General features: G+C 30.3%; 2 protein-coding genes across 2 annotated transcripts; both read right to left on the bottom strand.

Annotated features, from left to right (window-relative positions):
- Nucleotides 1-679: 679 nt before the first annotated feature.
- LOC135930950 (dehydrogenase/reductase SDR family member 11-like) lies at nt 680-4,130 on the bottom strand. Its single transcript, XM_065467754.1, has 4 exons — nt 3,999-4,130; nt 1,839-1,997; nt 1,493-1,784; nt 680-819 (listed from the first exon to the last, which is right to left on the bottom strand). Exons 1-4 carry the CDS (start codon nt 4,128-4,130, stop codon nt 680-682), a joined length of 723 nt encoding a protein of 240 aa, XP_065323826.1.
- Nucleotides 4,131-13,852: 9,722 nt separating this feature from the next.
- Nucleotides 13,853-26,408, bottom strand: LOC135922238 (26S proteasome regulatory subunit 8). Its single transcript, XM_065456653.1, has 13 exons — nt 26,227-26,408; nt 26,091-26,168; nt 25,968-26,037; nt 25,825-25,922; nt 25,181-25,306; nt 22,157-22,318; nt 21,784-21,947; nt 21,331-21,407; nt 21,056-21,132; nt 20,429-20,527; nt 19,856-19,966; nt 15,850-15,936; nt 13,853-14,669 (listed from the first exon to the last, which is right to left on the bottom strand). The coding sequence occupies exons 1-13, from the start codon at nt 26,320-26,322 to the stop codon at nt 14,616-14,618; spliced, it is 1,299 nt and encodes a 432-aa protein (XP_065312725.1). The 5' UTR covers nt 26,323-26,408; the 3' UTR covers nt 13,853-14,615.
- Between the last annotated feature and the right edge of the window lie 976 nt (nt 26,409-27,384).

The raw sequence follows: 27,384 nt of genomic DNA, 5'->3' as shown, positions 1-27,384 counted from the left end.
TTTCTGCCATCATTTTACTCTTCCGCCATAAAATAAATATCTGTCGATCACCTTGAATCCCCTACACCGAGTTAAAATCACTACAGAGTATTCTTGTCCTAACGAATTCAAAATCCCTACAAACTTTACATAAATCCCTACACTGAGTTAAAATCCCTACAGAATATTCTTAGTCCTAACGAATTCAAAATCCTTGCAATTATATAAATCCCTAAACTGAGTTACAATCACTCTAGAATAATCTTAGTCCTAACGAACTCCAAATCCCTAGAAACTTAATTCCTAGCCGTTTATTTTAAAATCGATCCCGAATCGTAACTTTTTAACATTACTAATGTGAACAATAAAAACCGATAAGAAAAGAATTAAATTTATTCATAAATTTTTACATAACTTTCGCGGTATAAATGTTAAATTTATTTAAGATTTTCAAAAAAAAATTGAAATTTTACATTTAGAATAATTTATTTTATTTTTATTACCTTGATAAATTAAAAGACCTTATTTATACATTTTTATATATATAAAATAATTATATATTTTAAAGAAATAATGGAACCATATTCTGCAAGCATTGATTTATTTATATAATAATAATATAAATTTAGTAACAATTCTTAATTCTTGATATTCAAACTCGAAATTATGCAATATATAAAAATAGGTAATTGTAATTTAATCACAATTTTCCAGGATGTCGCACTGGAGTTATCATCATATCATCTATTTGTACATTGTTATCACATTTAAAAACGAACAGAAGAGCGTCGCATACATCCTCCGGGGATAAATTACTATATTTTTCATAGATATTCTTTGCTGAAATTAATTTTATAATATTTTAAATACCCCTTATAATTAAAAATATTATATATTATAATTTGTAGGGTTATTTTCTATTATGGGAAACAACTTAAGCGATACTGTGTATATAGAGTCTGATCTTCATACTTATAGGTTGGTTGGTCATTTAATGGGATTCGTATATAAGGAGAGCCTATAATGTTTAGGTATATATATATATATATGGGAGCTGAGGCGCCAGCTATTCTCACCAGGGGATGATGAAGGATTCGACGGTTCAGAAAGTAGCAGCAATCAACCGTCTTCGCCGCATGAAACTCCCGACGGAAGTCACCCCCCCCCCCCCCGAATATCCAAAGTCATTTGTTATATTATATATATATAACAAATGTCAAAATTGGGTATTGTTAAAACATATTTGATGTAATATTTCTATCTTTTTTAAAGAGTACAATTTATCCTGAAAATGTATATAAAAAGAGAGTAAAAAAGTTAAAAAGTTTTATATTGAGGTTAAGAAATTTTTATAGTGGGGTCTGGCTCCTAAGTTCGCCCGTTTTCTATTTTTTACAAAAATGGTCAGAACATTCTGGAAGATCAAAATAGTAAAATGACAAATGATCACCATGGATATTATCCTGAAATCCTGTCCGCATTAAGCCAGGGTAGAGAGTTATTATTCTCGTACCACTGGCGTAGGTTCTCCGCTGTATCTCCAGTCTCAGACACTGAGTCAGAGCTGTAACCGCGTGTTTCGTCGCTACGTACATGTGATTGTAAAAACCGAACTCCTCGTCTAACGTAGATAAAGAGACCTGCTTTCCCATTACGCTACTTATGTTAACTATCAGTCCATCGACCACGCCGAGCTTGGTCATCAGATTTACCGCTTCTTTAGAACATATGGCTACACCCAATACGTTCACTTCCAATATATATTTCCAACTTTCGTATATCTCGCTTTTTTCCGATTCTTCCCTCTCCCCGTCATATTCCCCGCCTTGGCCTTGCTGAGGTAAGAAATAGTCCGGAACACCAACGGCAGCGTTATTTACGCACGCGTGTAATGTCTTAAATTTTTGTTCTATGTGACAAAAGAGTCTTAGAATATCTTCAACCTTAGATATATCGCATTTGACGGCTTCGATAGATCCGGCTTCGCCTGGTTTGCCTTTGTAGTTCTTGACCAAGTCCTGAGAAAGTAAATTTTTTTCGTATTTTTATTGTATATTCTTAGTTCCACTTTCTATCTTTCTTTTCTTTTCTTTTCTTTTCTTTTCTTTTCTTTCTTTCTTTCTTTCTTTCTTTCTTTCTTTCTTTCTTTCTTTCTTTCTTTCTTTCTTTCTTTCTTTCTTTCTTTCTTTCTTTCTTTCTTTCTTTCTTTCTTTCTTTCTTTCTTTCTTTCTTTCTTTCTTTCTTTCTTTCTTTCTTTCTTTCTTTCTTTCTTTCTTTCTTTCTTTCTTTCTTTCTTTCTTTCTTTCTTTCTTTCTTTCTTTCTTTCTTTCTTTCTTTCTTTCTTTCTTTCTTTCTTTCTTTCTTTCTTTCTTTCTTTCTTTCTTTCTTTCTTTCTTTCTTTCTTTCATTCTTTCTTTCTTTCTTTCTTTCTTTCTTTCTTTCTTTCTTTCTTTCTTTCTTTCTTTCTTTCTTTCTTTCTTTCTTTCTTTCTTTCTTTCTTTCTTTCTTTCTTTCTTTCTTTCTTTCTTTCTTTCTTTCTTTCTTTCTTTCTTTCTTTCTTCTCTTCTCTTCTCTTCTCTTCTTCTTCTCTTCTCTTCTCTCTCTCTTCTCTTCTCTTCTCTCTCTCTTCTCTCTCTCTTCTCTTCTCTTCTCTTCTCTTCTCTTCTCTCTCTCTTCTCTTCTCTTCTCTTCTCTTCTCTTCTCTTCTCTTCTCCTCTTTAATCTTACTCAAAATTCCAATCAATTTTTTTTTGTGATTTTTAAATATAAAATATTATATTTCTATGATAACATATTTTGTTCCGTGGTTTTTATCTTTAAGGTTCTTAAAAACTTGAGTAGATTTCTCTTTGAAAATAAAAAACAAAAAACTTTAAAAAAACATTTTTGGTATTGAATAAAACACATTTTTTAAAGAGCAGTTTAAAAATCGCCAGTAAATTCTCTCAAAATTTCAAAATATCTTCGAGTTAAGATTAAACCATTTATTTTTTTGGAAATTTTTTTCGAGCAATGATTATAGGGTATAAATATCAGAACAGGTTGAATCTTTTTCGAACCGGTTTTAACCCCTAAACCGACCCACAAGTTCATGTATATTGGACCATATTTTTGATTTGAACTTTATGAGAACGAGAGTTTCGTCCGAATCCTTGAAGCGGCCTGACTCAGAGATGCCGTAGACGCCTCAGGGTTGGCCACCGGGTTTTTACCGGCCCGGTTCGAGTTTTTATAAAAAGAGGTCAGGCCTCTGGACCATACAATAAAAATCTTTACTCATATCGAAATCTCGAGGATTTGGGCAATATTTTTCAGGGCTAAAATTTTGAGTTAGCCGTTTTTTAAAAAAAACCGGGGTCAAAATGAGCCGGTTAACAACACTCCCATCGGAGTTGTTAAAAGATAATTTTTAAAATGGATCTAGATAGAGATACATCGTCTAAAATAGTATCTAGATACAGATATTTTAATCAAAAATATATCTAGATATAGATACCACATTTTTATATCTAGATACAGGATTTTAACAACTCTGCTACTCATATAAAGATATACAGAGTTTAATTATTTCATTTTACTTCTCATATTTTTAAAATTTTCTACCCTTTTTTTGAAACAAATTTTAACAAGATTACAAGAAAAAATATTTAAATTTGAGTGTCGGGGCCCTAAATTTAGACCTCCGCAGATTCTCTGATATAGTCATTAGCAATATGATCAACATGGAGTCTAAATTGAAATAGGAAAAAAAAGATGCTATAAATTATTGGGCATCAAGGGTTGAGCTGGTTCAACGATATTTAGAAAATTCTCAGAATAGCTTATCTTTAAAATTAAAAATTTTCTTTAACGATTTGGGCTAAGATTCAGATAATTATGTAAAGAATCTTGAGAAGGATAATCTTAATAAACTCCAAATATTTTAGATACTCTAAGAGCGATCAAAAAAACAGAAAGAAAGGCGATCTTTTTGAACGCATAAAGAACGAATAATAATATAAATGTGTATATATATATACCTCTAATTTATCCGCGCGTATATCGCAAGCGACAACGATCATCCCATTGCTGGCCAACGATTGGGCGATACATTTACCCAATCCCTGCGCGGCTCCCGTGACTAGGACTACTTTATTTTGCCATTTTTCCATTTATAAAAATTAAAAATTTTTTTTTTTAAAATTATTAATTTTAAATTTAAAAAAATATTATTAACAAAAAAATCGATTTATTCTAAACAATAACGAGGTTAAAAATTTGAAGGTAAAACTAAATATAATCCTTTAATACCTTTATATGGGTAAAAATTTGACCAATCGTTGGCCAGTAAAAATGGGATGACGCGTTGTCGCTTGCGATACACGCGCGGATAAATTGCAGGTATTACATATTATTACAAAAATAAAAAGTTAAGAAAAATTTAAAATGCAACAAGACCATGAAGTCGGAATAGAACTCGCTACTTAATGCGACATCTAAATATTCGCCACAGCCAGCAGCTTGACCACGCCCCCCCCCCCCCCCCCCCCCCAAAGGAGAAAGAAAGAAAAGAAGGAAGAAAGAAAGAAAGAAAGAAAGAAAGAAAGCCTATGGAGTAATGTATACTTATTTATCATTTTTATACTATAAATAATTTTGAAAAGTTTGAATAATAATTTAATATTTTATACTACACTGTTCATAATAAAATAATTTAATGATATTTTTTTTTCAAAAAAAGGTTCCATCTGATAAATATATATATTATTTTTAGCGGAATTTCGATTTCATATAAGAGGAGAAAAAAAAATTAAAGTCTTTGATTATTTAGATTTTGGGCGTAATAAGATATTCCTACTGGCTGAGATTGAATGGTAATCTTTAATCCCAAACTCTGTTCTAAGAAAGATTACAAAAATATCCCCCAAAAATATATGTTTTAATGAAATTTGATTTCATAGTTTTTTTGGGAGTATATTATCTAGAAGTTATTCATTGTTTGCTGAGGATGAAGCGCGATACTTGTGGTGTTGTTAAATGGCTCTATTTGAGCCGATTTTGAAAAACGGTCAACTCAATATTTTGGCCAGAAAAATATGAGTCTAAGCATCGAAACTTTGATAATACACTTCTAGACCTGTTCCTTCTATGAGCAGAATCTTCAGACTTTCGTAGTTCCGGATAAAATATTGAGTAAGCCATCACTAGATACTTGAATTCGAAAGCTGCATGTGAGAAATATTATATGATATTTCAGATAATTTTAAATTTTTATTTTAGCTAAATTATTTGACACTCCTTTATAAGGGAAAATAGGTTTTTGTACCAAAAGGTTTTAAAATATTTATGCCTTCTCAACTTACAACAATTGCAATCAGCCTCTGAAATTTTTTTATATCATGATCCTTTATTAACAGTCCCAGACATAAAAGATAGGTTATCTGTAGAGTTATCTGTAGAGATCACTTTTTTATTTGGCGTATAAACAACTTTAGAATTTGTGTTTCATAATTAGAAGAATAGATATATCGGAGACCAGCAGGCTCGGCCCTAAGCCCGGCCCGGCCCTGAATTTTTTTTAAAAAAGATATCCGGGCCGGGCCGTATATTTTTAAAATATATTTGAAATCGCCATTATCAGCTGATCGAAAAAATCTGGGCTGGGTTGCGTCGGGCTGAAAAAAATTTTCGAAAAAAAATCCGGGCCTTGCCGTACAAATGGTACCTCTGCAGGTCTCCGAAATATATTCTGATGTTCGGCGGAAGAGGAAATGGGATGTACTTAAAATTTATATAACCCGCAAAATTTGATTTATAATAATTGAAATTATTGTACCACTTACCGTCTAAAATTTTTGAAATTAATTAAAATTAATGATCTCTCTTAGATAATATATATATATATCATTGATATATGGGGCCAGTGTTGTTAGTTCAACTCAATATTTTGGCCAGAAAAATCTTATCTAAGCATCGAGACTTCGTTAATAGATTTTCAAAACCTTTGTGTCCAACCTACGAGCAAAAAGTCCTAAGGATTGCATAATATTTTTCCTAATAAAATATTGAGTTAGCCGTTTTTTAAAAAAAATTGGCTTAAAATGAGCAGCCCTTTTAAACAACACTTGTATGGATTCAGTATAAATGACATCAAGATACAAAAATACAATGGTTTGAATGTGTAAATTGTTATCAGTTTGAAGTGACAAATATTTTATCATAAAGAGGTCCAATAATTTTAGCTAAAAATCAGATTAAAACCTTTTCTGAAAATATCTTAGATTTCTCACTGTACAGAGCTTTCACTGTCAAATATATATCTAACTATCATCCTTCATCAAACCAATGAATGCCTTTATTCTTCTAAGATCTATATATATAAGCCAGATAACTTTGAACCGTTTACATTATGTGGCACTTGGTTTATTTTATCTTCCATTCTCTTCTCATCTGTCTAGTCTAGAATGATGAGAAATTCAGACTTTTTTTCTTTTCTTCTTTATATGAGTGGATTCATCCAACATCAAATTAAGGAGGAATATTTTGATTCCCCGCCAATCACAATTTTAATATATTTATTTTTTTAACAAGGAAACCTTTTATATATTTTTATAACCATTTTTTTTCGCGCAAAGATTTAAGTCATTTTCATAATTTAATTTGTATTTTAGTAGGGGGGTGAGAGGTATTTCTCACTCTACTCAAATCCTTTAGGTCTTGGAGACTCCTAGAAACTTTGAGGGAGGTCAGCGCAATAAATTTGGGTACACCAGATCCAGCATAAAAGAAATAAAATTCTAAATAGAATAATAATTCAAAAATAATATAAAATCTAAACGAGAGGAAGGGTAAGGGAGAGTGCGTATACTTCAATGAATTAAATTTTCATCAGGTCTTTTAGCATTTCTTCTTTAAAAAAAAATCCCATGGTTGGAGGCGACATTTCAAGTATACATTTAATGAGGAAGGCCAGGTTATTGAAGACACGATATCGTGAGGCATCATGATCAGGGAGGCAATAGGTGCTTGGAATCCTTAGTTTTCTAATGAGTTGGGATCCTTTATCTCTGAAACCTTATTGTAGTGGTTAATCGGTGATTAAAAAAGTGATGGTAGAAAGGTTTAGAAAAGGATATGGGGTAAAGATTGATATATTATTATAATATATATATAAAGTAATAATTTAATTAAAAAAAAATTTTAGTCCAACTAATTCCATACCTACTTGAAGTAAAGAAACAACATAAAATTTCCAAATATTTGGAAAAAATATCGAAAGATCACATCTTTACCCAAATGATTATAACCTTCTTGCCTGCATTTTCCTTCTTCCGGGATTTTGGGATCTCACATCGGCAAGCATACTGGAGCAGAGACCGGCTATAGCTACCTTTAAAGAATTATTAAAAGTTTCAAATGGCGGTCTTCCTTCCACAGACCCTCGCTAGAATTCACTTTTTCCTTCCCTTATTCCCTTATCAATTTACATTTCATATATCAGTATTATTATTATTTAATATGGAATTTATTAAAAATTTTCTGTCTTATTATTATTTTGATAAAATATATAAAAAAAAATTACTAAATTTAATAATTTACTAAAAATATGAAATAATTTATCCCAAATTATACTTACATAATAATTAGTAAAATCAAGAATTTTTCAATTTAAAATTGAATGGAATGAATAAGTAGATTAGAGATCTGCAAAAGTACCGGCCCGTACCCGCCCCGAACGGGCTTCGTACCGGGTTTAATATTTTTTAAGAAAATTTGGGCCGGTTTGGGTCGGGCCTTAGAAATTTTTTTTTAAAATATATCTAAATTTATCGATTTTATGTTGAATTTTTTATGTAAAATAAAAAATACGTGATTTTTTTATTGTATAGAAAGTAGACGCCAAATAACATGTATCGTTTATTTTGAGTAATTATAAAATTTCTGTATTTAAATAAATTCGGGTTCGGGCCGGGTCGGCAAAAAAAATTTCGAGTTCGGGCCGGGCCGGATTATTCACTAATTTAAGATATTATTTTTTGACTTAACAAAACTATCATATTTATAATTGTTATCTTATTTTCAATACTTAGAGTTTAAAAAAAAATGGGTGTAACTATCGCTGCCACCCATGGGTGTAGGGTAACAATCTCTTATAACTGCGAAAAAAGTTTGTTCAACAATTTTAAACAAATTAATACACTACTTTACTATTAGAAGTTTAATTTCATATTCTAAAATACTTCCTTCCTTCCTTCCTTCCTTCCTTTTTGGGTAAATATTTGCTAAATTATATTTTTTTTTTATATATGATTGAATAAGGATATATCGTTATAAAAATTATAAAAAACAAAAAATATGTTTTTTATTTGTTTTTTTGTTTTATATATTAAAAAAAAAACAAAATATAAAATTAAAATCTTTTCCTGTTATTTTTTAGGGTAATTTTTTTTAAAAACTTTTATTTTTCCCTAAACTTAATATTTACACAATTTTAATTACTAATATTTTATTAAACATAATGTATCTGTATTTGTATGTTATACCATAAAATATTTATTATATATATAATTTTTTAAACACTTTATTACTTAAAAATTAAAGATAGTTATTACAGTTTTATTCCAAAATATTAGGAATTCCTTATTAACAACCGACTATTCCGTTTTTTATTTTATATTTCAAACTTTTCTCCAAAAAAAAAATTGTATCATTCTTTATAGACAACACCTGAAAAATCGAAATAAAAAACAAGTTGTTTTTTTGGAGGGAAGATTACCTTAGAAAAAAATCGAATATTTGTTTGGGGTTTTTGGACTTAACCCTTTAAAATATACAAATTTTTTGGTAAGTTTTACGTATTTTTATATTTTCTAATTTATATACTATATAGATATTTTTGTTGAGCCAATCAGAGGCCACTTTCTTTTTGTGTCCAATAAAAAATATAGATTTTAAAAAAATGGTTGGTAGCCAATATCTCCGAGAGGCCATTTAAATTTAATTTAAAAAATATATGATATAACATTGTTATCGGAAAAGGTTATCCATTATATTGTGATTGAATGTCGAATGATCAGGAAAAGCTGGACACATTTCTAAAGTCAAATTTTTGTAAAAATCTTTGAGATCTAGATCCCTAAAATATTTGGATTCGACTTCCTGTGACCGATTCCTTCCAACGATAATATTATCAATAAAATGACTTCCCCCCTCCACCCCCTAAAAAAATATGAAGACTTTTTTTTAAGGGTCACATGACAAAATACGGAATTAAAAATAATTGTCACCGGATGGCGGGCAGGCTCGAGTTAAATTTATATTTTTTGATGTCTGTCAAATTGTGATATCTATCCATCATTTTTGCTCCCTCCAAAAATAACCCATATAAAAACCGGGTCTGGAAACAGAGGCTGACTCAAGATTAATAAACGCAAGCAAGCTTAGTAACAAAGGAAATCGCTGACTCTAATTCGCAGCGTTATTTTGGCAAGTTTATTCTTCCTGTTATATGAAACGCGCGGCAAAGAAACACGGAAATAGATTATTTCGAAAAGACAATTTAAACTTATTTTTAAAAAATCTAACGTTCTTAAATTATACTAAAGAGTGGTCGGATTCTTAACAGAAGGACCAACTTAAAGGAGTCCTAGGTAAGATAATTTCGGATATGAGTTGTTAGATGAGAATTTAAATCGTTTTCTTACTCAATTATAAAATTTTGTTCTGAAAATGTATAAAAGAAAGAAAGAAAAAACTCTTTAAATTGAACAAAAATGAATTATTAGACAACACCATTAGGGCTTTAGAATAGATGTATGTGCTGAAACGTAGGAGTTTATAGTTTTTAAAAAAAAATAGAAAAAATTGACATTGGAATTTGATATCTACAAATCAATGTTGATTTGTAAAAATAAATTTAGCTCGAGTTTCAAATTTCCCGACTCGACCCGGCCCGACCCGGCTTGGCCCGGGCTTATAAAATTTCAAATTTATATTTTATATAAAAAAGAAATATTTAATCAACCTTATATATATTTATTTATATAAATGAAAACATTAGGTTTAAATTTTTTTTTTTCTTTAAATAAAAATTAACTATTCAACCATTTTACGGTTCGGTTTTTTCAATAAATATGAAATCCCATTATATATTCTTTCCCCCCCCCCCCTTCCAAAAGAAAAACACACAGTGAAATAACTTAATTTTTTGAAATGTAAAATCTGAAAAGTGAAATGAATTTGATATATATTCTGTAATTCATTCTTTTTTTTTTCTTTCTTTATTTTTTTTCTTTCTTTCTATCTATCTTTCTATCTTTCTTTCTTTCTTTCTTTCTTTCTTTCTATCTTTCTTTCTTTCTTTCTATCTTTCTTTCTTAAATACCCCAATTTTTTTTAAATATATTTTATTATAAATTTTTTTTTTCATTATTAATTATTATATAAAATAAAATATCACAATATATTTTGGACTGCCCTGGTTTTTATAAAAAAAAATTTTAGAGCTCAACCCGAGTTGGTTTTAAAACAATAATTTAACGGTCCGGTCCGTGTGATTAGACCGGGCCGAGCCCTCGGGTGTCTCAAAAAATTAAATTTATTATTTTTTTTTTAAAAAAAAGTAGCCCAATAGATTATTCAGTCGCAGCAGGTGTTTTCTTGAAATGAAATCAAAATATGGTATAATAGGACTAATGGTTTTCATGACGTTATATTTCATTCTATCATCATTTAAAGATAGATTTACCATCTCGTTTGACAAAAATATTTTGATAAACTATTCGAACAAATTGGGGATGGTAGCTTTTAACGAGCATATTCATCGAGAAAATCATGGCGCGGTTCAGGGGGAGAGGAGTCAGCTGACAAATTTGGAACTCGCGTTGGAAGACGACGAATGCCTGAAACAGCTGAAATCCAATTACACCATGTTGAACGGATTTTTCTTGGAAAAAAATGTTTCTCGCAAGGATTTACCCGAGGATTTCGAATATCTGATCAACCCGAAACACACGTGTTTCGACATTGTGACGCGTAAAGATTCGTCGGATCCGCTTACCCCCAAAAATAAAACCGTACCTAAAGATATATTTATCATAATAATAATTCACACAGCCCCGGACCATATAAATTTGAGAGAATCAATCAGGGAAACGTGGGGGTCCGTCAGGGAATACTACAATTACAATATTCGTCTCGTGTTTATGTTAGGAATACCTAAAATCGATTCAATCCAACAACAGATAACTATCGAGAGCACGAATTACGGCGACGTTGTTCAAGCGTGGTTCCTGGACGACTACGTCAATATGACTTACAAAATGTCGATGGGATTCAAATGGATTTCCTATTACTGTTCCCACGCCAAATTCGTTCTCAAAATGGACGACGATATTTTCGCGGATATTTTTCAAGTCATCGATACTTTAAGATACTTCGATAAAAGATACGGTGCCTTTTTGATGAATAACGTGGACAAAATCAGGCCTAAAGAATTGTCGTTACCGTATACTTATAATCAGACCTCTGTCATGCCCATAGAAAGTTTCGGGAACATTATAGACTGTTTAAGGCTCAGCGAAAAATTGGCGGATCAAGCGGCAACGCCACCTGTCCCTAATAAGGTAATGATAAATCAGAGTAACGCTCAAGGCGTCGCGAATTGCGATCAAAAATCTTACACCATGATCAAAGTAGATCCGAACATTTCCGCCGAATTTAGCAAATTATTTGGAGACGAAAAACTTATAAGGGACATCATAATATGCCCCCTTCGAATCAATTCGCCTATCGTAAGAGTACACGGTTTCAAATGGTACGCAACGGAAAAGGAATACCCGGGAAATTATTACGAACCCTATTGCTCCGGCTGGGTTATGATATTGACCCCGCCTACCGCTTACAAGTTGCACAAGGCCTATTTTACCCAACCCTATTTCTTCGTAGACGATGTTCACGTGACAGGCAGATTAGCGAGAATGACAGGTACTCTCATGATCGACATGAATAGCGCGATTCACTTGGAGGGTAATTTTGATAACTGGATCAAAGAGGAACAATTTAATTTCACCGATCACCAGCGATCGAATATTAAATACGTATTTTGTAACAACGTCGGCGATAGACAAAAAATTAGATCTTATTGGAATAAAACGTTGATTGGACACAATCCCTACGGACAATTTCTAGCAAAAAAATGATATTATAATCTAACCACGATACAACTTAAAATAATTTTTAACCAAAATATTGTATAAATCCTGACATTTATTCATTTTTAATTGAAAAGGACATAATGGCCGAAAAACTCAAAAGATGTCCAAGAGCTGAATTATTATTTCTAAATTTTGATGTAGTGGTCCTTTTATATATTTTTTAAGTCAGTTACAAATAAAAAGTAGATTAGAGCTAATAAAAAAAGGTTAATTATAAAAAAAAATAGATAGTTTTTGAGGAGTATCGTTTTGTATCTGTTGATTTGTGATTGAGAGATATGGACGTTTTTCGATACATTTTCGAGAAGATACTATTGTACCATTAATTGTCTTTGTTTAAAATTGAAATCATGTGGAAATAAAGAATATTGTTATACGAAATAAGTATAACGTAATTTTATAATAATGATCACATTCTCTAACAAAAAAACTAGAATTAATCATTTAGTTTTAGTAAATTTAATATTGATAAACGTCGGGCCTCTTAGAAGCCAGGAGTTTCTCTGACTTTATAGGTTAGGAACTAGAAAATTTTATTCTAGAATTATAATTTTTATCTTCCTTGTGCATATACACGCCTTTGTTTATTTTCCATGGCATATAATTTTTCCGTCTTAAAAGAAAACATTTATCTCCTCGGATCAAATCGGTCAGACTTGAAAGGAAAAAATATGCCGGATGTATAGGAATCTATGGAATAGATGTATGTTGCGCTCAATGACATAATAATAATACATAGACGGACGATGCATTCATTAAAAGTGTAGATAAATCAAAACAGCTGTTGACGCCATTTTGATTAGCCATCATTATTAAGGAAATGTTAAACGAGAGGACCAATTTATTTCCTATATCTAACGCAAACTTTATTTAAAGAATTGCCTGATCATCGATGAGATAATAAGGAAGCAAAGTTATCGATTATAGTAGTTTTTAAACATGAGAATAATTACTATATGTTTGGGTTCCCTATATGGTGGGTCCAGCTGATTTGCATTCAACGACGCTTTCAAGTGCATTATTATGAATGTATCGTCAGTCTAGGTATTATTATAAGTCATTGATTAATATAGACTAAATTATATATCTGTATACAACAGCGAAACCTCGTTACTTAAACCTCTAATGGCTCATGATTTAAATCAAGATACATTTCATTTTTCTTTGGGTTAGTGTGATAAAAATAGAAGAATTTTCTTTCTTTTTTTTTAAAATAAAATGAGATGCTTATTATTTTATCGCAAAAAATAATTTTTTTTTGAAGTAAACTATAAACGAAGTTTTTATGAGATAGGACAGAGAAAACAAAGTTCAGTTAACAATAGAGCTAGGAGTTATCTTAAAAGTTAACCGAATTCGTTTTGAGCCGATTTTAAGAAAGGCTAACTCAATACAGAAAAATTCTGCCCAAGCTTGCTCATAGAAGGAACAGAGGTTCTAGACATATACTACAGAAATCTTGAAGCTTAGGACAATATTTTTTCTGGCTACTAAAATATTGAGTTAGCAATTAACGAATAGTTTAACAACACTAACCGAATTGTATCACACCTGTCTCTCTAAATCAATTTTCTTCATCCGATATCCTAGAAATCTGCATCTCTCAATCACATTTGATTTTCAGATCGCAATTATCCTTATCGCTACCAATTTTTTAAATTCCGAAATCCCACCCCACAAAAAGCAAAATATATTTTTATTCGAATAATAATAAATGTATTATAAATATTATTATATTATATCATTAAAAGATCGTTTTGCCATGAGGTTTCGCTTTATCGAATATTAGGATAAAGTTATTTTTTAAAAAAACATGGTAATAAGGGGAGTTTAAATTTTATAAACGAGTGTTTTTTATAAATATATAAATTGTGGAAATATTAATAATAATAATATATATAAAATCATTCCTATTTTTTTTAATATGTGTTTGATACGCGAAATTATATCAAAAAATAATAAAACTTTTGTCGTTGTTTTTTTGAAAAAAAAAAACAGAAAAAAAAAACAAATTTGTGCGAGAAAAAAAAATGAACGAAGAAAATAATTATATGTACGATAAGGAAGATTTTTTATAAGTAAATGACAAAAACATCGAAATCAAATCCATAGAAAATCAATTTATCGATAAAAACAAAATGGTGGTGGGTCAGTTTGTTGGTTTAAATAGAGGAGGTAGAAAATAAATAAATTTAAGTTAATAAGTTCTCAATGTTTTTTTTAAAAAAAAGGAAGGTTATTTAAATCGATAGGGGTAAAATGGGAAGGGGTAATGTGATCGTTAGTTAATAAGAGTGTATTATTTTTTTTTTCCATAATGGTTTCCTTTGGTAAGGAACTCGGACAAGAGTTATGAAAATAAATAATTACTAAAATTAATAAGATATTTCGAAATGAATGAATGAATTATTTGTAAAAAAAATGGAGGAGTTGGAGGGGGGGTTATTTCCACAATTTCTTGATCGACATGTTTTTTTCGGTGTCTTTTTGCATGACCTTTTAAAAAATTTTTTTTAAAAAAACAAAAAAACATATATAAGTTTGGTAAATGAGGAAATGTAAATTTTCCTTTAATATCTTCCAAGTTAACTTTTTTTTGGTTAGAGAGTGATTTTAAAACAAGTTTACGTAAAATATGTATCGACTAATAAATATTCGTAATCGAATGAATCGAATATGAATGAATAATTTTCGAATGTTGGCCAGGGCTATAACCCGCCCCGGTTAACATTTTAAGCGATCGAAAAAATTTAAAGGGCGTCAGATAGTTAATAAAATTTGGGTAATGGCTAAAATGTCGGCTCAATCCCTAGGGGGGGGGCGTCTTCCGGAAAAAATCCGTTAACATTAAGGCGTTTTAATTAAATATTTAATTTCTTCTAAATTTGAACTGCCATTTTTTTTATTAAGAAAAATCCCGAGGCCGATGTGATAGATTTAGGCTAAAAATGAGGGTTTAGCCGAATAAAAACCGGTCTAGACATCTAGAAACCCGGTTTAGGCGGTTAAAAACTCGAAAAACTCCGTTTAGCCGGCTAGCATTCGTAATTACCCGACTTAACCAAATAAATATTCGTAATCGAATGAATCGAACAAGAATATAACGAATAATTTCCGATATATAGGCCCAGTTTACGAAACCCGCGTTCCTTTAAAAATTTTTACGACCGGAAAATTTGAATAGGGTCAGGAAGCCAACGTTTCAAAAAACCTGGAAAATCCAACTTACAAATAAATAAAAAAGAACGGTAAAATATTTAATTACTAGTGACGCTAAACGGCTCAGTTTGAGCCGATTTTTTAAAACCGGCTAACTCAATATTTTTAAAAACCGGTTAACTCAATATTTTTAAAAACCGGTTAACTCAATAATTTTAACAGGAAAAATATAACGCAAGCCTCAAGATTTTGCTCATAAATGGCACAAAAGTTTGAACATCTGTTAACGAAATCTTGAGGGTTAGACAATATTTTTCCAGCTAAAATATTGGGTTAGCCGGTTTTTAAAAATATTGAGTTTACCGGTTTTTATCGAGCCGTTTAGCAACACTATTATTCAGAAATAAAAGTTCGTAAATAAGAAAATAATAATAATGATATTTAGAAAAATGCAAAATGTTTTGACGTTATAAATAAATGTCCCAAATAGTATAATATTTTTTTTAAAAAAATTTACTTTAGCGACGGCCATTTCGAAATCTTCTTGATTGACGTGCACTCTCCTTTCCCTCAAGGCGTACATACCAGCTTCAGTACAAACACCCTTTGTTCCGTTAAAAAAATTTTTTTTTAAAAAACATTTCGTTACATTTCATTCTAAATAATATGAGTTGAAATTCGCAAGAGAGAAAAACGGGCGGAGAGGCAGGTGTCAATTCACGTGAAAAGAATGAGCTATAAACCTGGGAAAAGGGGGAAGGTGATGGTGGTGGATGATTCAGTTAAAATGAGTAACCCATCTAGCCTGATATCATATGGAGGGAAATGGTTCGCCCATGAATGTTCGGATAAAAGACGCTATATCAATGTAACGTAGTCAATGGGTCTTAAAGAGCATTTCAAAATGGCGAGAAAATGTGACAATAAAAGAAGATTCTAAGGGAACAGCTAATATTGAAGTAAGATAAGCCGTGTCCCCTTTATTTAAGCGAGTTAAAAAATATACGAAATTTCAAAGTTTTGGATTGACAGGGTTTCAATAAAAAAAAATTCTTGAGATCTGCAATAGATCTGGACCTAAATTTCTTTTTTTTTAAAAAACGCCACAAATCTTTTAAGGATCCGTTTGGACCGAGATCGAAACGGCAGGAGGTCACCGCAGCGGCACACGACACAAGAAAGGGTAGCATTCATTAAAGTATCACCTAAGACTAAAGAAGGCAAAGGTCCGTATTTTCGCGGGTATACAAAAGTTATGAACGTGACAATTTAATTAAGTTCTGTAATCGGTATTGGGAGAAGTATAAAAAAAGAATATTTAAAATAATATTAACAGTACGGAAGTATAATTCTTGGTTCAGATGATCAATTTTTTAAAGATTTTCCGCCGACGTTATAAGGTTTAACGTAACCATAAGCGCGCAAAAATTTTAAACTCCTCGTAAAGTCTTATATATTTGATTTCATATTTTTTTTTGGCTAAAAATTAGGTTCGGTTAAAATTGGCGTGATTTAACTTGAAAGAAAAAAAAAATTATGTGACTTTTGCCGTGATTGTAACAATGACATGTATAATACCTAGACTTGACGATTCATTGGTTAAAAAGTGCAACATCAATGCAAATCAGCTGGAGACGCCATCTTGGTTACACTAATCACTATTAAAAATTTTATATCTGATGCAAACTTTATTTAAAGAATCACCGGATCAGATGATAAGGGAAGCGAATTTATCAATTTAATAGTAGTTTTTAAACACGAGAATAATTACCAAAATGGCGGGTCCAGCTGATTTGCTTTCAACCGACGCTTAAAAAAAATGCATTTTAAATGAATGAATGAATCGTCAGTCTAGGTGTTATTATATGTGTCATTGGAATATATTTAATTTTCGTAAAAGTTTGATCCATAGTGAATCTATCCATTTTTGCCTTTATCTTATCCTTAGCTTAAATCGTTATTCTTAATAGATTTGAAACTGGTATTTATTGTTTAATTCTTTCTTTCTTTTATGAAAATAAACTTCAATTCAAACCTTTTATATTTCTTCGTATATTTAAAAACTAACCATTTTTTTTTATTGAAAAAAGATTTTATTATTCTTTTTATGCATACTTTAAAAATTATTTTACATATAAAAAATTTTTTTTACATATAAAAATTTTTTTTTAGTTTTCTTTTATAATTTATATTATAAAAAAAACACATAATTTTATTTTGGAGTAACCATGTCAAGTACAATTTTTTTTTAAAAAAAAAACTTAAAATTGACCTTAAAAATGTTTTTTTTTGTTTTAAATTTGTCATATTTTATTTAGTAAGAATTTTATATTAACAATGCTTAATTTATTATCAAGTTTCGATTTTATTTTCTTGTTATTCACACTAGGGCTGTGCCGATATTAAATATGGATCGGCACCTATATTTAGCGTTTTCCAAAAATATCAGATCATGCCGATACCTGTAAAAAAATATGTAGATCGGCACAGCCCTAATTCACACCAATGCCACATTCGAACATGGCAACCAAGGAACTGCCATTTAGATGGCCGAAAACGAGGCGGTCGGAACTGACGATGTAAAATCGCTCCGTTTGAGTCGACTATTAAAAAAACGGGGGTATTGTATCCAGAAAAATATCGCGCAAACCTGAACTGAAGATTTTGGCCATAGATGGCACAAAGGTTGTGGATATCTATTTAAGAGAAGGATAAGGTCCACTCAGTGTCTTATTCAATAGGTTTAACTTAGCTTCAGATACTAAAATATAATATTACAATTCTCAGACTTTTATCGTGGAGAATATAGTAAATCCATTTGAGGGATCTGTTATAATCGACGAAAAATAATAGGAAATGTGACCTGTATGTGAGAAAAAACTATTGGTGGTTAGGATTAGTGCAAAAAAATGGATTTTTACAAATGAACCCATCAAAGACGACTGGGCCGGCTGTCCACATAATTTTTTGCAAATCGAAAAATTATCAAGTCGTCAAAAAAAAAACAACTTAATTTGGCAAAAAGTCGAAAAATAAGTAAACATAATATCTTTCACGAATTTTTAAATTTATCTACTATTTTATATTCGCAAAAATTAAATAATTTTTTGGGAAAAAAATAAGTATTATAATCGCAGCATAAATAATTTTATTCCAATGAATGTTAAATGTTGGTAAAATCTAATTATTTATTGTTTAAATATGGAAAAAATTCAAAAAAAAATACAAAATAATTTTAACAAAACTCATCTATATCTTTGTCGCAATAATAACTAAATAGTCCATGTCGGTGCCAAGTTAAAAAATATAATAAAATATTGGATTCAAAGAAATTCTGATAAGCGAAATACCTAGAGTTATTTCAGGTTCAAAAAATAAAAAATAGGAAAAATTATTATTTTAACATAATATAAACTAATCTCAAGGTCATTTTGGGCACTTTTGACCATTGATATCTCACTATGAAAGAGGTTAAAATTCTGGATTCGATACTTTCTATGATGTTCTCTCTTAAATTTTTCTCAATGATGCTTTCTAATGATGTTCTATCAGTAAATTTTTCTTAGGAACTTATGAGTACTAAGAGTCTAAGATGATTCGATGCTTTTTAATAATGTTCTCTCTCAGTAAATTTTTCGCAGGAACTATGAGTACTAAAGAGGCTAAAATTCTGGATTCGATGCTTTCTAATGATGTTTTCTCTCAGTAAATTTTTCTCAGGAACTATGAGTACTAAGAGTCAGATGATTCGATGCTTTTTATGTTCTCTCAGTAAATTTTTCTCAGGAACTGGATTCGATGCTTTCTAATGATGTTTTCTCTCAGTAAATTTTTCTCAGGAACTATGAGAACTAAGAGTCAGATGATTAGATGCTTTTTATGTTCTCTCAGTAAATTTTTCTCAAGAACATATGAGTACTAAGAGTCTAAGATGATTCGATGCTTTTTAATAATGTTCTCTCTCAGTAAATTTTTCGCAGGAACTATGAGTACTAAAGAGGCTAAAATTCTGGATTAGATGCTTTCTAATGATGTTTTCTCTCAGTAACCATGAGTACTAAGAGTCAGATGATTCGATGTTTTTTATTTTCTCTCAGGAACTTATGAGTACTAAGAGTCTAAGATGATTCGATGCTTTTTAATAATGTTCTCTCTCAGTAAATTTTTCGCAGGAATTATGAGTATGAGGCTAAAATTCCGGATTTGTTGCTTTCTAATGATGACTATGAGTACTAAAAGGCTAAAGTTCTGGATTTGATGCTTTCTAATGATGTTCTCTATCAGTGAATTCAGGAATGAGTATACTAAGCGTCTAAAATTCTGGATTCGATGCTTTCTAATGATGTTAAAAAAAAGTCGGGCCGAAAATATATAGGTTTGGGGAACGGAATTACCCTAAACCAACCTGTTTAAATAACCAATTATTCCCAGATAAAGCGAGAAAATTTGTAGGTAGGACGGTGGGTTACGATTCAATCGAGTACGAGCGCGTAATCAAAATATTATATTATTAAAATAATTACCTTAGCTTCGGCTCCAGAGGCGCCCGGCATGGCTTCCGCTATTTTCCTGAGGTCTATACCACGTGTTAGGTTCATTTTTCGGGAGTGGATTTTCAATATATCTAGTCGGGCCTTTGTAGATGCAAATATGATTTTTAAAAAAATTAAAAATTATAAGTGCACATGACGTGAACATCGTAATGGATTCCAAAATGTCCCCAAACCTTAGATTTCAGAAGAGGAGCTTAAGGAGAGAGAAAGTAAACATGTAACCTCTTATTAATATGAAAGCTATCTTACACTTTTTTGTGGTAGATGCACCAATCTCAGGAGTCCCGCAAGCTGACAACTTTGATTCTCCCAAGTCCTGACACAAATGATTGATAAAAAAATCAAATCTGTCAGTCAGGCTTATTTTTCTTTGTTTTTAAAACATCCTAACTAACCTCCTCCCCATCCACTTTGCAACTCAGTGTCAATTTTTTTTTGAGGGATTTTAAGAAATTACTTAATTTGCTTAATATATATACTCATCTAAATGTGCATCACAAAAAAATGAATATAATTAAGAAACAATAGGGTAACAATAATTACTTCTTCGTTGGGTGGGGGGAACTCGATTTTTCTGTCTATTCGACCGGGCCTCAAAAGAGCGCTATCGAGAATGTCTATCCTATTGGTCGCCATTATTACCTTGTCGCGGATAAGAATATCGTAAGATTATATAAATTTAATCTAGTCGTCGATACGTATTCCGATTAGCGTTGTTAATCGGCTCGATTTTAAGCCGGTTTTCAAATACGGCTAACCCGATATTTTAGCCAGAAAAATATTGCTAAAAACCACGATTTCGCAAACAAAATCTGCGAACAAAAATCTTCAGGCTTGCGTAATATTTTTCTGGATAAACCACACCATTTCCGACGATGATTTAGAAATTCTTAGAAAAAATTATACCATATAATTTATCTATATATCTCATGATGAGTTACGATTTTATATGGCATAACAATTAAATCTAAATTTTGAGAGTAAAGGATTTGGCAACTTTACCCATTCCACACCCTTTGAATATTTTTATGGATAACCAAAAGGGGATGGACAGGGCTTTTACGAAAAGAATGAAAAAAATGATAATTATCACTGCATCCTCCCTTTTACCCGAATATTATAATATTAACAAATAATACGATTTAAATTGATCATTTCAAATTTTTAAACCTTAACATTGACTTGCGCCTCAAAACCGTCCAGCTGATTCAGCAATTCCAACATGGTTCTTTGGACTTCACTGTCGGCTAAAATATGTTATAAATTTAGAATTTTAAAAAAATAAAGAATTCCTGGAGAAATTTCTAAGATTCTAAGAAACATGTTGGGCTTCCTTTTCCTATAACTTGATTTTATGGAAAAAAATTTTTATTTTCAATTAATTCCATATAACTACTCGAGATAAAAAAAATATATAATATATATAGTAGAAGGAATAGGTAAACCTCCAGAGCCGGCTTCGAGTCGGATGCTACCTATAGAATCGATCTCGTCCATGAATATGATGGATGGAGCGTGTTCCCTGAATTTAGAAATTTATATTTATTTTTTTTTAACTCCACATAAAAAAAGTTAATAAGTCAGTTTGTCACTCAATTCGCTAACCTTAATGTTTATTTTGAAACTACTCCCCAAAATTCAGATCAAGATATTAAGTGGTCAGCTATGCCCACCCATGGGGTAATGTTTGAAAATATTTTATTTGGGCAAGGGCTAAAACAAAGTGTAGTGAAATTGGTGGTGGGGGGGGGGGGTAAGTTTCAGTTAAAAGCCCAAATACAGATATCCTCCTGATAACGGATATAGATTTAAAAATTAATTTTCTAATGAAACTAAATATGTCTGCCTCCACGTGTCTCCTTGATGTATATGTTAAATGAATAAACGATATATTAAACCTGGCCATGACGAAGAGTTCTCTGACCATCCTGGAACCTTCTCCTATAAACTTTTGAACGAGTTCCGAACCCGAAACCCTTATGAAAGTGCATTCAGTGTGATGGGCTACGGCCCTCGCTAAAAGAGTTTTTCCCGTTCCTGGGGGACCGTAAAGCAATACTCCCTGAGAACCAATAAAAATAAATGAATGAAAAATATTTTGGAGTATAATCTAGTGAAATGATGTTTTTAGGAGTGTAGAAAAAAATAAACAGGTGCAGGATATTCGAGAGAGGTTTTAGAAAATGTCAAAAAGACGTCAATCAAATCAAAAGAGGAACAAAAAAAATGGGATGGATGTGTACCCAAGAAAAAAAAGATAGATAATATTACCTTAGGCTGGGCTATTCCAAGGGCTTGGAATAACTCGGGATGTTTGACTGGCAGCTCGATGACCTCCTTGATTTCTCGGATCTGCTTTTCGAGACCTCCCACCATGTCATAAGTCGAGTCCGGCACTTTTTCGACCATCATGAGACTGACCAAAGGATCCACCTAATTAATTAAAATGACATTCATAATCACCGTTCGCTATTTTTGTCTTGTATGCAATGACATACAATAATACCTAGATTGACAATGCATTCATGATAATGCACTTGAAAGCGTAGTTGAATACAAAGCAGCTGGACTCGCCATTTTTGGTAACCCATATTAGTAATTATTCTCATGTTTAAAAAAACTATTATTCGATTGATAATTTGCTTTCCCCTTATTACCTCGATGAACAGGCAGTTCTTTAATAAGGTTCGCGTCAGACATGGCGAATAAATTGGCCTCTCGTTTAAAATTTTAATAATGATATGGGTAAAACCAAAATGGAGTCCCAAGCTGTTTTTCATTTGATGTACACTTTTAATGAATGCAAGTCTAGCTATTATTATTAAGTCATTGCATGTATGGTACACTACTTTATTTCATTTTTTTTCCCTTCTGTCAATCTTTAACTAACCTTTGCAATCAATCTATCCATCATAAATACGTTAATCATGGTTACAAAGTATTAACCTAAATTTTAACTGGTACGAATGAAAGTGCAAATTTTACTCATCTACGATTGGTACTCTAATATAACGTGGAATTTATAAATTACGCTAATAAAAATCAACCAATAAAATAATTTTAAAACATTAGGTTGGAGGTAAATCGTAACATGGGCGAGTGGGTAAATAAATTTGTATAGTGAGCAGGAGGAATGTATTCGGGTATTACATTTGATTCCCCTGTTCACGATGATCATATCCTCTCTCACTATCACAATCCAAAATGATAATTCAATCAAATCATGAGGCATTTCACAGGTTAGAATAACAAACCAGTCTACAAATTAAGGTTACTACTTAGCATCAGCTGACATAATTTTTCTTACTTATCTTGAGTCACCCCTTCCTTCGTTTATCTTTCCCCGACTGACATTACCTTAGGAACATCAACAAAATTTTAATAACTAGTGTGCAGTTGTTATACATAGCTAAGTCAAGCCACATAAAAAATCCTGACAGACATTTTCAAAATTAAAAGTAGATTCCAATGATCAAATCCTCTAAAAAAAATTAAGCCAAATGTTGGTGTAAAAATGCGAGGTAATTTGAATATAGACATTTAAAATAAAGATATCGATAAATGAGATACGTATTATTAATTGGCAAGCAACTTTTGAGTTTGATATTAAGTAAATATTTAAATTTGTCAATTATTATTTTATCGGAGTTTTAGATAATATTATAAACTTAAATTTTCCTAGGGCTTCCTTTCCCAAGTGTAAAGGGTGCCTTAATAATGTTAAAAGATACAAAAATTTTAAGTTTCCAATTTAAAATAACAAAAAACACTTTTATTATTTTCAAAGCTTTCCACAATTTCAGTGATTTTTAGAGCGGAGCGATTTTTAAAAATTCTATTTATAAAAGTGATGTTTTTAATTTAATTAAATTTGGTTTGATTTTTTATAAAAAAAAATCACACTATAAATTATATCCAAAAACGAATTCGATTTGTATTATTACGAATACGATAATGATTTGAATTGAACGAGGAGAATATATTATCTCACAATTGTGATTTGTATTTTTACAAACTTAAACCTAAGGTCCAGGGGAATTCAATAGAAAATGGGACTAGGATTTTCGATTGACACTAACGTGACAAGACATAAAATTATCAAATAGACCCAGAAATCAAGACATAGAACCCGAAGCAATTTTTTTTTCTGCAGAAACCATGTTGCATTGCTAAACATCCTGCTTGTTTGGGAATCATTGTTTTTTAAAAAGTTTCGAAAGTCTAATAATAGATTTTTTTGCCCCTTCATTCCACGGAATCTTGTAGTTGCGATTATTTCTTTATTGTTCATTCTTTCAACGAATAAAATTAATTTTGGCAACAAAAATTACGCATTAATGAAAGCCATTTTCTTTTTAATTTTCAGGGGGTTAATATTACTTTGGATGCTCCAGAACCACAAGAAAATAAGGGAGGAGGATTAGAGGGGAAACTGGCTTACCCAAGCAAACCCGGAAAACTGCCATTAAATGGAGAAGGAAATAATTATTTTTGGGCATTAGCCACTGGTAACAGTTAAAATTGAGAAACGATTTTTAACGCATCTCTGGCAAAAATTTGATAAATTTTTGTTGTTGTAACATATTCACTGTTGATTTTGTGGCAATATAATATATTCGTGTTGGGGAAACATATTCAGAGAATTATTTTTACATCATTCGTTATAAATTTATGCGAATATTTTGCCATCGTAATCATTATCATTTTGGCAGTATTATAACTATATGGATCTGGGCTAAATGTTTACAAAAAAAAATTCCTGCAAAATGGCTCCATTTAAAACTGATTTTCAAAAAGAGCTAACTTAGTATTTTTTCCAAAATATATTATGCAAGCCTGAAAATTTTGCTCATATATGCATCAAAGGTTTGAAATTGGGCATCTATTAGTAAAATCTTAAGCTTTAGGGAACTTTTCTGGTGAAAATATAGTTAGAATTTTTTTTTTAGATAGGCTCAAGAGTAGGAATTTTGCACCGGTGTGTTTTAAAAAACGGCTAACTCATTATTTGGTCTATAAAAATTTTACACAAGCCTATAAATTTTGGTCATAAGTGGCACACACGAGTTGCACATCTATTGGCAAAATCTCAAGGGTTTTGGCAATATATTTCGGGCTAAAATATTGAGTCAGCTGTTTTTAGCAATCGGCTCAAGTCGACCTGTTTAAACAACACTAGTAAAACCCCATTAATAATATTAAGCTATTAGTAGTCGGCTAAATGAATAAATTAAATATCGAAGAAGAAAAAAAAGGGAAAAATATTCTTTTAAAAATGTTTTTTTTAACACTAACTTTGCTAGGTAAAATTTTGTGGAGGGTATAACTGTCATTTCTCAAAGCAACTCGGGAGTTTGGGGTCACTTTGGTTATATCGATAGTTTTATCTATATCCACGACAAACTTTCCCTCAGGGTGAACCTAAAATAAAAAAGATACAAAAAATTGTAAGTGTATAAACAAATGTTTGTTGAATGTAACATGATAAATTAAGTAAAAATTTTGTTGTGTAAATATAATTTAAATAAATGATGGATAATAAAAAATAAATTAATTACATAAGAACTTTAAATAAATAAATCAAATCAAATTAGTTATATTTCTTCTTTTATTTAAATTTACAATTATTAAAATTTTTTTTTTTTGTAATTGGTAAGTCAGCTGTTTCTTTTAATTTGATAGTTATAAAATACACGTATTGTAGGAAGAGCATAAATTTTTGTAATTAATGAAATGCCTGTATAATTATACATTCATAATGTTAAATTAACTTTGCTATAGAATGAGATATTATTTCTAAAATATGAACATTAAATTTATCATATGTAAACAAAGGTTTTTATTTGATTGAATATAAGTCAAGGTGCGATAAATTTATTTTAAAAAATAATTATTAACTAAAAAAGTGATTTTTTTATATAAATTGAATTTCAACTCACCTTTACTAACACTTTTTTCTTATCCATGGCTTTAACTACTTCTCCGACATATGATCCTTGTTCTTGCAAAAGTTGTAATTCCTCTTTTAGAGAACGCACTAAAATTTATATAAGAAAGAGTATAATAAAAATATATATAATACCTTTCGAATTTAATTCATTTCTTTGTGCTTGCAACCTTCTCAAATTTTGTGTTTTTTCTGCTACAATCAACTTTTTTTTTTCAAATTGTAAATATTTTTTAAAAAATACATAATAATTTCTACCTGAAGTTCTTCAATTTTTGATATGTAATATTCTTTGATACCCTCCTTTCTTTTGCTATTATATTCATCAGTATCCATCTAAACCATATATTGTTATATTTAATTATAATTTAAAAAATAAATAAAATGTAAATACCAATTCTGGCTCTCTATTAGGCATTCGTTGAAACTTGGATCTTGAATTGATATTTGTTGAATAAGTAGCTGGTTGTAATATTTTAAGCGCGTCCATTATGTTAGATTTTTATTATTAGGAATGATCAATCCTTTTTATGTATGATAAATAAAAATAAAAACAAATTTTCAGATCCAATCCGTTTGCAGCAAGATAATAATTTTTTCAATAAAAAAACTTTAAACGCTACAAATCGAACCAGTAAACTCTAGGCTACTATTTAAAAATTTATTTTTTTTTATTATAATCTAGGAAATTTATTAATGATAAAAAAATTTTCGGTTACATTTTATATTATATATCTATTTGTATATATAAAAATTAAATTATATAAGATTTGATGTATTATTTAATATTTATTATATTTTACTGGAATTTAAATGATCAGTGTTGTTAATATATGTGTAGCAAAGCCTCTCCATCTTTAAGATATCTGTAAATAACATATTAAGCGAATAAGACTATTGATGGTAAAAATTTTATAAATACTCCCTCACCCTTATAAAAAATTACCCCCCCCCCTCCCCTTTTCCTTTAATTATATTTTTTAAAGTATTAAGGAGTGGTGCACAATATAATTCCTAGCAAAAAAATTGTAAATATTTTTTTTCCAATTTAAAGTTAAGATAATGGAAATGTAATTGATAAAATTAATTATTTAATCATTATTAGATAAAATTTAGAATAATTGATATATAAATATATAAACTATGTGATAAATAAAGGGCTATAAATATGCAAGATAAAAAAAAGGAACATAATATATGGTAAATTATTTTACTATTATACCTACCTTTTGCCTTAAGCAAAAACAAAATAGTGAAAAATCAAAATAAATTATTTATGAAAAAAATGGTATATAATATATTGATAATTACCATACCCAGGTTCACGTGTCTTTAAAAAAGAAACGTCTTACTTTCTTTGCCCATATTTTAAGAAATCATAGCAACAATAGCCTTGTTATTGATGCCATTAATTGGTTATACTCCTTTAATGGGAAAACATATTGCAAATATAAGACATTATAATTCTACAGAGCCTTGAAGGACATAATGGATCTTAACTTAAATTTGAAGCAATTCCTAAGGCTAAATAAAAACAAAAAATCTATAAAAA

The sequence above is a fragment of the Gordionus sp. m RMFG-2023 genome, chromosome 1, assembly GCF_954871325.1.
Source record: "Gordionus sp. m RMFG-2023 chromosome 1, tfGorSpeb1-WG-v2, whole genome shotgun sequence".
NCBI classification, from domain to species: Eukaryota; Metazoa; Nematomorpha; class Gordioida; order Chordodea; family Parachordodidae; genus Gordionus; species Gordionus sp. m RMFG-2023.
The sequence above is the reverse complement of the archived record's forward strand: the minus strand, read 5'-3'. Positions and strand labels throughout refer to the sequence as shown.

Excerpts from the sequence above, each read along its gene's own strand:
- LOC135922238 (XM_065456653.1), bottom strand. The coding sequence starts at position 26,322 with ATGGACGCGCTTAAAATATTACAACCAGCTACTTATTCAACAAATATC. Across the intron at positions 26,169-26,226 it reads CTAATAGAGAGCCAGAATTG|ATGGATACTGATGAATATAA; the intron begins GTATTTACATTT and ends TATATGGTTTAG. Across the intron at positions 21,948-22,156 it reads TTGGAATAGCCCAGCCTAAG|GGAGTATTGCTTTACGGTCC; the intron begins GTAATATTATCT and ends ATTGGTTCTCAG.
- LOC135930950 (XM_065467754.1), bottom strand. The coding sequence starts at position 4,130 with ATGGAAAAATGGCAAAATAAAGTAGTCCTAGTCACGGGAGCCGCGCAG. Across the intron at positions 1,785-1,838 it reads TAAATAACGCTGCCGTTGGT|AGGGAAGAATCGGAAAAAAG; the intron begins GTTCCGGACTAT and ends TATGACGGGGAG. Across the intron at positions 820-1,492 it reads GCGGAGAACCTACGCCAGTG|CAAAGAATATCTATGAAAAA; the intron begins GTACGAGAATAA and ends AATTAATTTCAG.